The sequence below is a fragment of the Vespula pensylvanica genome, chromosome 12 (genome assembly GCF_014466175.1).
Source record: "Vespula pensylvanica isolate Volc-1 chromosome 12, ASM1446617v1, whole genome shotgun sequence".
Classification (NCBI taxonomy): Eukaryota; Metazoa; Arthropoda; class Insecta; order Hymenoptera; family Vespidae; genus Vespula; species Vespula pensylvanica.
The window spans coordinates 1,712,773-1,725,104 of record NC_057696.1 but is presented as its reverse complement, the minus strand read 5'-3'; the positions used below and the strand labels follow the sequence as shown (position 1 = coordinate 1,725,104).

The following is a 12,332-nucleotide window of genomic DNA, read 5'->3' as shown; positions in this document are numbered from 1 at the left end:
TGTATGCGCGCGCGTGTGTGTATGCGTGTGTATGCGTTGCTGTTTTCGCATGTATGTGTTGTAGGTGTGTATATAGTGCGTGTTGGTGTGGGCGAAGAAGAGCGTGGGTGTGCGCTTTTCCGATGGGGACCACGAAGAGGAAGATGATTGCGTGACAACAACAAAACTTTCATGCCCTTTATTCTCTCTTTCTCTTTTTCTTTCTTTCTCTTTCTGTCTATCTATCTATTATCTATCCATGTCTCTCTCTCTGTCTTTTTGTCTTTCTCTTTCTTTTTCTCACGAGACACATTTATCATTCCATCTCGTAGTGGTAAGAAAAACGTTCCATTAATTAAGAGATCGACTTTCTCTCATAGATCGATAATTAAAATTTATCAATTTATTTTAATACGCTTTTTCCTTTCTCTGTTTTTAATATAATATTTTTAATGGCCGAGAGTACGTTTATTTGCAAAGAAAAAAAAAGAAAAAAAAGAGAGAGAGAGAATGAAATCACGCAGAATTTCAATTTGTTTTTAAATATTCGTCAACGTTATCGCGATCTTTTTCCTTTTTTTTTTTTTTTGAAATAAAAAAAAGGGAATAAATAAATAAATAATTAAATAGATAAATGAACGGACAGATAAATAAAAATAATCTGTTAAGGATTATTGGGACGATAAGAAATAGAATTGAAACGAATAGAAAAAAGGATGAATAGGATGAGAGATAGAGATAGAGAGAGATAGAGAGAGAAGGAGAGATGATTATAGTTAAAGCTTTGTAACACGAAGGAACGTTAGGTGAGACTTTACGGACACCCGGTATTTTGCGGTGTAACGCGCGCACGTGCACCGCGTTGCAGTTCGTATACGTGAACTAACCCACACAGCTAGGTGGCCGGTGAACCGAGCATTATAGTGCCCTGCAAGAAACGTCGGGCTGGTGCATTGACCGCGGTTGACCACACGTCATCGAATGAGTGACGTCACACGGAGTTTATTGCACGAATGCTACGTCACGCTTCGTTGCGCCGAAGAAGAAGACGAATACACCGAACGTACGCAAAGATACCCGAATTTTACAAATTATTTTTCTATTAGTAAATTTTCTATCGAAAAAGAAAGTCTCCGATCGAATTTATCTCTTAATAAATCGAGCACAGTTTTACTTTCGTATAAATTTTTTTGTATTCGTCAATAAGAAACAATTGTCGATGTTTTATCGAGAAAAATAAGTGATCAATCTTTTTTATAGGTGTCTTATAAGTGAGGGGGAAAGAGAGATGGGGAGGGAGTATATGAGCAACTTCGATGCATATTTCTATTCTTGTCTATCTTATATAAAAATCGATTATTTAGAAATAAGTCAGATTTTTATTTTTTCTTTAGTTTCTTTTTATTATTATTATTATTATTATTATTATTATTATTAATAAAAACAAAACTATCGACTTTTTTAAAGAAAAGAGAAAATAGGAATAAGTACAGATCTTTCTTAGAAATATGATGAGTGAAGGAGGGAGGGAGGGTGGGTGGTGGGAAGAAAGAGAGAGAGAGAGAAAATGTGCAGACTTCAATACATATTATTTTCTTATTCTTATCTATCTGAATGAGATCGAATATACAGAAATAAATTAAATTTTTATTTTTCTTATTATTAATTTATATTTGTCTTCCTTTATACGAGTAATTCTGTATATGTAAGGAAAAAATGAATGATAGATCGATCATTCTTGTTAATATGAGAGAAATAATGTTATAAATTGATATTCTTTCTCGTTGGTATGAAAAGTTAGAGAAAGAGAAAGAATATGCAGATATGGATTAATATTCTTTTTCTATCTTTGTCTATTTGATTGTCAATGAAATATCAACCATACATAAATACATACATTAATGAATTATACAAAAATGATATTTCTCAATAATATTTCGTATTATTCGTATTATCGTAAGAGAAACAATTTTCTTGGTATATAGAGAAAAATTACTGATAGATCTTTCTATGTTCGTATGAAAAGTGAGAAAAAAAGAGAGAAAGAGAGAGAATGTGCAGACTTCGATTCATCATGGTCCACCGCGGGCTATGCCCATGAATAAGTTAACGAAGAGGCGTGGGAGGACCAAGATTTTCCTACGACGACTATGCGCGAGAGCGGTCTACCTGCGAGCATAATAGCATGGTTATACATAGAACCATGCTAGAGAGAAAGAGAAAGAGAGAACAAAAGAGAAAGATAGACAGGCAAAAAGAGTGAAAGAGAGAGAGAGAGAGAGAGAGAGAGAGAGAGAGAGAGAGAAAGAGAGAGAGGCTTATACCTTAGCGAAGTGTAAGTGCCGGGCGAGTTCGTTCCCTCGAACGAGTAAATCAAGTCGCTGGTCCGCGAAGAGCCTTAATGCTTTACTCTCGAGAGAAGGAGAAAGAAAGAAAGAGAGAGGAGAGAGAGGGGGAGAGAGAGAGAGAGAGAGAGGGGACACGTTAAGAATGGTCTGATATTTTTTTAAAACTCCAAACTCTCTCAAACTCGACTCTCTCTTTGCGCATTTTCTTTTTTTTTTTTCTTTTCTTTTTCTTTTCGATTCTTTTATTTTATTTATTTATTTTTTCGTTCTTTTCTTTTCCTTTTTTCCAGTCAATTGCACTCGATTTATCTCGGTTTATCGTCCATCGATTCACAAATATAGAATCTTGAGATCTATATAGGATATTATTATTTTTGCTTTATATTATATAGATTGGATGTTATGTTGTTAAAGAAAATTTGTTTCTGATATCTGTCAGATATTCCTTTTTTGTTTACTTGTTTTTTTCTTCTTCTTTTTTTCTTTTTTGTCTGATTAATTATCGTCGATCAGAATTTTCATTCATTTCTCTCTCTCTCTCTCTCTCTCTCTCTAATCATTTTTAACTATGACACTTATAGCAGTACAAAACATTCTAATTTTATTATCACTATTTAATATCTCTTGAGTATCATTTATCACTTAATTAACATCTCCATTATCGGACATATTATATCGAAAATTTATGTTAATGAAAAAGTCATTGAAAAAGGAAGAAAGAAAAGAAATCCTTCTCCTCCACCCTGTTCTCCCTCTCCTTCTCTCTTTCACGTAATAATGAATCAAAACATTAGAGTTAAAGTAAGGGATAAAAGAAAGAGAGAAACGGATAGGGATATAGAGACGGAGATAGATATATACAAACAGAGATAGGTATATACAGATAGAGATAGAGAGAGTGACCAGTTACGGCCCTGAAGCCAGAAACTCTTACTCTGACAAGTAGAAGTAGTTGGTTGGTTCTTCGATACAGGAGACCGTTTAAACGATTGCATCGTTCTTGGTGTGCAAGGAGGCAGCAAGTACGGTGCTACGAGAAAGTATCCGGCAACTTTCTCCGCTGGGTTTAGTTTGCACCACGGGTCACCAAGCACGGACATTAAGAGCGAACGAATGCGCTCTTGTCTGCCGCGAGCGACATGCACACGACGACGACGACGACGACGACGATGACGACGATGACGATGATGACGATGACGACGACGACGACGACGACGACGACGACGACGACGACGACGACGACGAGAGAGTCGAATAAAATTTCTGCATTCTACGAATGCGTAGCACATAAACATACACATATACATATCATACATACATTTTTATATAGGTAGATACGTATAGATATATACAACATATAATACATATATGTACTTATACATATAGTTGAACAAGCAGGGCCACGATAAACATCTTGGAACTGGATTCGATAGAAACGAAAGAACTCGACTCGTGCCAAGAATTTTGAAGTATTCCCCTTCTACTGTCGCGCCCGACCGACAGACCGACCGTCAGACCACCCCCACCCAATTTCAGTGCGAATTCGAGCAGGAAGATTATCCTCGTTTTATCGGGAGCGAAAGTTTTTTCTTTCTTTTTCTTTTCTTTTTTTCTTCTTCTTCTTGTAATTCTTCCTTTTTTTCTGTTTCCTTTTTCTTTTCTTTTTTTTCTTTTTTTTTATTTATTTATTATTACCAACATCGTCGATATCTTAAAAGAAGTATATAATGACACAAGGTTTAGGATAGGCAGATATAACTAATTTTTTTAATCGAACAGCTGACGATTCAAATGAGAATGCCAAAAGCGAAATTTCACGTGGCCTAGAAACACGCAATCGGGACGAGTTGGTTAGGTAAGATATGTGTCAAGTGCCAAAAGTAGGAGATACCTCTTGACATAATCTTTGTCAAATTCAAAAGAAAAAGAAATTCTTTTTTTCTCTAGTTTGATCGATTAAAATCGATCGATCAATATCTATGATTTTTGAATCGATTGATAATTTTTTTCATTTCTTTCGATTGATTGTTTGATTGAATTCGATTGATAATTCATCATTATTATTATTATTATATTATTATTATTATTAGGGTGATCATTAAATCGAAAAGTTGATTAACACGTTCTGTTACTCTGTCACAAAATTCTCTATCTATCTATCTCTCTCTCTCTCTCTCTCTCTTTTGCTCATTATCGAAACACTCGAGCGAGCATTAGGCAATCGTCATACCATCTGACTTTAACATTGGCCCAAATATTGGCCAGTGGCCCCCGTGACTAGTTAGATTAAAAGGTTGAATTGCTGATTGGAGGAGCAAGGAGAAAAAAAGAAGAGTGACAGTATAGTTGTAGATTGATGATTTCAATCGGTTAATAACAAAAACGATGTCGTTGACTGATACTAGTCAACCAAATAATCTAATATGTTAGTTATATATATATATATATATATATATATGTATATATTTAGATAGATATTACATATTACGCGTATATGGACAAATTGAAATAAGTTAAGAAGAAAGATAGATAGGATCGATACTATCGATTCTACTGATTTCTCTCGTACTTCGTTCACTCGATAGAAGGTGAAAAGTGAGAGTACGTCCTTAAACGATGGACCACTCGTCGAGTTTCAAGGAATATTTACTTAAATGGATTGATCACGTATGTATATGTAAATATATATATATATATATATGTATATATGTATTATATGTGCCTATATACATATATAAATAGATTTTATTTATTGTTAGATATGTTTAAAATTACATGAATCAATTTTGATTTTAAATATTCGTCATTTTCGTTATTCAATTTAACACATTATATTAGGAGAGAGACAATTCTTTAGTTAAATAATAAATTTTATTATTTCAAATTAATTAAAAAGAAATAATATATATATATATATATAATATATATTTGTGTATCATGAATTTATTTTTTTTTGTATCTATAAAACACTCGAAGAAAATAGATAATGTCATGGATATATTTTTTTCTTTTCTGGATAGCTGGAAAGGAATAGAAGAAAGACCATTTCGATCTCTTTTTCTCTTTCCCTTTCTTTTTCTTTCTTTTCCAATGTGCTCTCCTCCCATGCTTAGTAATAATAATAGGCCGACTATAGACGAACTCTAGAACGTTGTATTTTTATCGGACACCCTAGCTATATTTAGATATCCTCGTGTGAGGAGACAAAACCGTCTGACGGGTTTACTCCTTTACCACGTTTTCGATCGATCGGTTATTTCGAGTGAAATGAAGAAAAAGAAACTTGTAAATGTAAATTACGACAATTTTTATGGCTTTCTGCTTCTTCTGTTTTTGCTTTCTTTTCTTTTTTTTTTTTTTTTAATTTTATTTTACTTTTTCTTTACATCTCTTTTTTTTTTTCTTTTTTATTCCTATAATTTCATGTTCGTTGCATTTTGTCAATCGGCCAAATAAGAGACGTGTGAATATATATATACATATGTGTGTAGGAGTCCACGTGTACTATGTACACTCAGCATTTATATGCAGAGGGAGAGAGAGAGAGAGAGAGAAAGAGAGAAAGAGAGAAAGAGAGAAATACTAACCAACACATCTCTCGTTATGTATCATTTTACATATATATATATATATATATATATATATATATATGTAATCTAACATATATGTACATATGTAAGAGTCATGTATTATGTATGTTTAACATTTACATGAAAAGAGAAAGATATATATACATATATATAATAATAACTTTTTGCATATATACAATGTTATATATATATGTGTGTGTGTGTTTAAGGGACACGTAATATATACATATATACCAAATTTACATGAAAAGAGAGAGAGAGAGAGAAAGATAAGAAGAGATATTAAATACAATACATTTATATACACACCCATATATATATATATATATATATATGCATATGTTAGAACCATGTAGTATATATATTCAGCATTGACATCAACATGAAATGAAAAAAAAAGAGAGGGAGAGAGAGCAAAGAAAAAAAAAATAAAGATACAGGGAGAGAAATAACACATATATATGAAGTCATAGTGTACCGTACGAAGCCTTACGGATCAGGGAACGGTAGAAGAAGATTTTTTTGTTAACCTCGTTAAATTCACTGCGTTCTTCCAACATTTCTATCTACATCGGTAATGGGCCATCGTCCCACGCAAAGTTCACACACACACATACATATACACAGACATGTATAAATATATATGTATAAATATATAAATATAAATATATATATATATATATATATATATATACATATCTATACTTAAGTACATTTGTATTATAACACAAAGAACGAAAAAAAAAAGCGAGGTTGAAGAGAATCTCTCTCTCTCTCTCCTTTTCTTGTTTCAAGGGAGATGCATTTATTTATACGTTAAAATCCATTACTTCTTCCTGTTGGCACATCCTGCAATAAGTTTTCGCATAAGTGATAGTCCCGACGAGTTGAAGGAGAGGGACGATCATCGAAGAGAGAGAGAGAGAGAGGGGGGGGATATAGGGGGAGATGAAGTGGAAGTTACCGAATTTATGACTTGAGAGCAAAAAGAAAAAGAGGGAGAAAGACAGAGAGACAAAGCGACAGAAAGAGAGAGAGAGAGAGAGAGAGAGAGAGAGTGCAGTGAAAGTTTATTAAGCTTACTATGAACACGACACGATATATAAGTACTTCTTACTTACATACTGACTCGAATCTCTCTCTCTCTCTCTCTCTCTTTCTCTTTCCCACACAAACATATACGTATGCGTACACATGCACATCTCGTTTACACGAGAAAGATTTAATGCGAGTGCAAACTATGCTATCAGCTCATACGATTCATTCTTCTTTATTCCGTTCCGTTGCTTTGATGCGTCGCGTCATAAGGAGTGACGGGGACGAGGCGATAAAAAACCTTTTTGTGTAACGAGCTTTGGAAATTTATTGCGAACGAATTTGAGATTGAGTTGAAAAGTGAGTTAGTAAGTATATAAGTAAAAGAGAAAGAGAAAGAGAAGAAAAATACAAGAGACAGAGAGAGGGAGAGAGAGAGAGAGAGAGAGAGAGAGAGAGAGAGAGAGAGAGAATTTATGTATCGTTTTGATTTCGTCAGTATGAAAATATTATAAAACAAATTTGAAGAGAAGAATAAATCTTTCTTTTAATTTTCATTTCTTATCTCGTTAATAAATCGACAAATTTTATATACTACTACGTGCATAGTGTTATTCAAACGCGAAAAGAAAATTTTTACTTTTTTGAAAAAAAAAAAAAAAAAAAAACAAAAAAAAAAGAAAAGAAAAAATAAAGATTGTAATATAAACGACGAGACGAGTTTGCGTCGTCGTGTTCATCGATGTCTACGTGTTTAAATTTCGTCATTATTTCTTATAATTTCAACCACTTTATCGATTTTTATAAATTCCAGAGAGGATATGTGTGTGTGTGTGTGAGAGAGAGAGAGAGAGAGAGAGAGAGAGAGAGAAAAAATATTTATGTCACAAACACGTATAATAGCAAATCCAAAGTCAGTGAGAGAGAGAGATCAAACCTTTTCTTTATTCGTCGCAAGGCCTTCGTTTTATGCCTCCGGCCAGTGTCCACAACTATTCGAATCCTAGAGAATATTTTTTTCTTTTTCTTCTCTCTCTCTTTTTTTCTTTCTTTTTTTTTTTAAACACGAATACAGTACATAGTACGTATACACATGGATGATCTCGGTAACTGAGACGAAGGTCGAGGTCTCGATTTGGCAAACAGTGAGACCTCGAGGACGATCGACGCAACTTCTCTCGTCCTTTACTTTTTCTTTCGTAAAAAATTATATGCTCGCGAGTTGATTTTCGAATGAAAACAAATATAACGACGTTGAATTTCCATAATATTTATATATATATACACACACATATATATATATGTGTGTGCGTGTATATATAACCGTTGATTGGCCTTTTTTTTTCTTTCCTTTTTTTTTCTTTTATTTCTTTCTTTTTCTTCTTTTCTTTTTAGCGACATTTTCATTGCGATCTAGATAATTTACAGATTAATTATAGAACAACGTCAGCCGAATGCAAAGTTTCGATTATTGCGAATAATTGAGAAAAGAGTTTAGAAAGTGAGAAGTTTATTAATAATTGTCGTTTCGTTCTTTTCCTTTTCTTTTTTTTTTTTTTTTGTGAAAAAAGATAGAATGAAAAGTAGTGGGAAGATGCGTATAAAAATTATATCGTAATGATCGTTATTGATTTCATTCGAAATTAGCAAATATGATGTTATGTAAAGATTAGATATTTTTTCTTATGTTTCGTTTCGAATGAATTGAAAGATAAGCGATATTTCGCAGTACGATTCGCATTAAATCGTATTGCTCAATAATTAACAATAACAATCGTACTACAACAAAATTGATTCTACATAATCATTAATCTAATGATAATCCTAAAATAATAAAAGTTTCTGTCATACCAAACGCATTAAATGAGATCTAATTAAGGAAATCGCCAAGCAGAAAGAAAATCGATGCATTAATTAATAGAAAGAAAGAGTGAAACGGAGGAAAGAAAAGGATAAGTAAACGAGTACACGAATAAACAAATAAATAGGAACAAAAACAAATGGACAAACGAACGAACAAAACGAATAAATTAACCAACAGATGGACAGAGAGAGAGAGAGAGAGAGAGAGAGAGAGAGAGAGAGAGAGAGAGAGAGAGAGAGAGAGAGAGAGAGAGAGAGAGAGAGAGAGAGTCAATCAGCTAGCCAAAGAAAAAGAGAGAGATAGAAACAGACAGACAGATAGATGGATATATATATATATATATATATATATATAGATAGATAGATAGATAGATAGATAGATAGATAGATAGATAGATAGATAGATAGAAGAGAGCCCGGAAGCGTTCGACGACCTCGTCCCCGTTGGGAAGCCGCGGAAAACGCGCGAAAGTCGCGTCTTGAGGCGTGTTACGCGCCTAGCTTCGTTCCTTCTCTCGTTATAACAGCCGGTTGTTCCGAAGAAAAGACTTGCACTTTCGTTAGAAAGTCTCGGAGAATCGGCTCCGCCATCCGTGGCGAGTAGTAGTCAGGTTGCCTTGGGGAAAGAAGGAAGGAAAGAGTAGGAAGGAAGGAGTAGAGGGGTCAGGGGGTGGTTAGAAGGGTATGAGGGAGGAGGAGGAGGAGGAGGAGGAGGAGGAGAAGAGAGAGGAGGAGTGTGAACGGCGCGAACGTGGATTAGCTCGTCCGACCAAACACGAACCACTACTACTTGTTTTGCCTTACCCTTAAGCCCTATGTATCTATCTATTTATCTATCTATCTATTTCTTTTTCTTCTCGTTTTCGCACTGACTCTCTATCTCTGTTTCTCTTTCTTTCTTTCTTTCTTTCTTTCTTTCTTTCTATCTATCTATCTATCTATCTATCTATCTATCTATCTATCTATCTATCTGTCTGTCTATCTGTCTGTTTGTCTGTCTTTCTGTTTTTTACTCTCTCTCTCTCTCTTTCTCTCTCTCTCTGTTTCTTTTTCTCTCTTTTTTCTATCTCTATTTCTATTTTATTCTCTTTCTCTTTCTTTCTCATTGAGAGAGAGTAGCTTAGAATGAGCGAGCGAACGTCGACCCGACCGACGAAGACCGCGAACGTGAGTTCTACCTTTCTCCGAACGATCGATCGTATTTCGTTTTATATATATATATATATATATATATGTATATATGTATGTATGTGTATATATAAACATTATAAACTAATATCGATGTGTGTATATATAGGCGTGTGTGTATGTATATGCATGTATGTATGTATGTATGTATTATATACATGTGTATGTGTGTGTAGGTAAAACGAAATATGATCGATTTAATCGTATATAATCGATTTAGTCGTATAAATCGTAATAATATAAAAACCCATGTTTTATCATATATATGTATATACATATATATGTGTAATTTTCTTATCTCTTATACATAGAGTAATAAAAGAATAAATTTATATTAAATTGTTATTATACAATATTAATATACAATCGATCGTGTATGTACATATATATATATATATATATGTCGTAAGTATATATGTACATATATATGTATATATGTATATATATGTATAGATGAAAATGACTCTCAAAAATGTATTAGCTCGTTCGTAGTAATTGTCCCGTTCGAAGGTTTCGAGAGACTTGATAACGGCCGGTGATATTGAGAGATAAGTTCAATATTGCTTTGGAATATGTTAATAGTGCGATAATAATAGATAAGGATGAAAGTCATATCGTGCTATGGATAATTACAATTTTCTTCGACATATATATACATAGATATACGTGCATGTGTATGCATATGTGTGTATAAATATATAGTTCACCTTTTTATGAGAATAATTTTGAATGATTTAGAGATTGATTTTGTCTTGGTATTTTTTTCTTTGTTTTCTTTCTTTTTTTCTTGTTTTTTTTTTTTTTTATTTTCTTTCTTTTTCTGAAACCACACGAAAAAAATTTTATGATAGTGAATTGGAGACCCGTTTTATTGCTCACAAGTGCAGCGTGCATCATTAGCGATAAGAAAATGAACGAGTCATCGGAAATCGGATTGTAATCAAGGAAATGTTTATTTTGCGATCGTATTTTTCCCCCATTTCTATTTTTAATGCTGATAAAACGAAGGTTCAGATCAGTTTTCAGATCGATTTGTTCGAAGTCGTTTCTAAAATTTCTTTGAAATATTATAATTCGATCGGACTAACGCAGTCAGTCATTTTTATTTTATTTTATTTTATTTTTTCTCCTTTCGATATCAAATTTTTTAGAAGTTAGTTATAATAATTAATTCGTAAGAATTACTTTTTTGAGAAAAATCCATTTATTTTTTTTCTCTTAAAAATAAGAGTCCTCTCTCTCTCTCTCTCTCTCTCTCTCTCTCTCTCTTTTTCTTTCTCTCTCCGTACATCTCTATTTCTATCTCTTTCTTTATTATCAATTGGAATATGAAAAAAATATTAGAGGAAGCAAGAAAAGTCAGTAGAAGACACCAAGCACGTTTCTCTCGTGCACCCTCTTATGGTCCACACGGTAGACGCTCGATCTCTTGAGAACACACACATATACACACACAAATATATAAACGTAGCATGTATGCCTCGGTCAAGCATCATCTCCAATGTAGACGGAATGTATTAGATCTGTTTAGAACTTCGTAACAGAAAACGAACGGAGTCTGTTTTTATTGAAACAATTTTTCTTCTTTTTTCCTTTTTTGAAATCGTAAAACAATTCAATACATTAATCGTATATATAAAATAAATAAATATAAATAATAATAGCACAAGAAGATTTTCGCGATGAATCTAATCGAATGATTTCTCATTTTTCCAAAAAAAAAAAAAAAAAATGGAAAAAGAAATAAAAAATAAAAAAAAAAGAGAAAAGAAAGAGAAAACACGGAATACAAATGAAACGATATTAATCATCATCGATTTTCAATGGCTAATCGACGGTATAGAAAATCGTTTAGGACCTTCTCGAGAAATATGAAATGAAACGTAATGTCTCGTCTCTTCGACAATTAAATTGAAATTAAATAGTAATGGAAAAGAAACGATCACACGTGTCGTTGTTATTAATCAATATTTCTTCAATAATCGTCGTAAGAAATACTGGCGTATCATCTCTTCAAAGAAATATATAATATATACAATAAATAATTACTTCTCTTGTATAATTAACAATTAATGCTGTCCAATCGGTTTAAGTGAAAAAATGAAAAAAGAAGAAGAAAAAGGAGAAGAAAAAAACAAACAACAAAGAAAAAGAATAAACAAAAGGAACTAAAAGAAAGAAAAAGATCATTTCGATCCGATATTTAATGATCAAGTGATCATTATAATACAATATGATTGCAATAAAATCACATTGGAAATATAAGGAAAGAGAAATAGAGAGACAGAGACAGAGACAGAGAGAGAGAGAGAGAGAGAGAGAGAGAGAG

The 12,332-nt window shown here is 32.8% G+C and overlaps 2 protein-coding genes across 3 annotated transcripts in view; one reads left to right on the top strand and one right to left on the bottom strand.

Moving 5' to 3' along the window:
• Positions 1-12,332, top strand: part of LOC122633345 (ecdysone-induced protein 74EF) — a 215,419-nt gene that overhangs the window by 4,984 nt on the left and 198,103 nt on the right. The window lies entirely within an intron of this gene.
• LOC122633589 (U7 snRNA-associated Sm-like protein LSm11) overlaps positions 2,069-12,332 on the bottom strand; it is a 63,680-nt gene continuing 53,416 nt past the window's right edge. The window contains exon 6 of the mRNA XM_043821620.1: positions 2,069-2,148. Within this exon, the coding sequence (XP_043677555.1) occupies positions 2,069-2,148 (80 nt within the window). The remainder of the gene's footprint in view (positions 2,149-12,332) is intronic.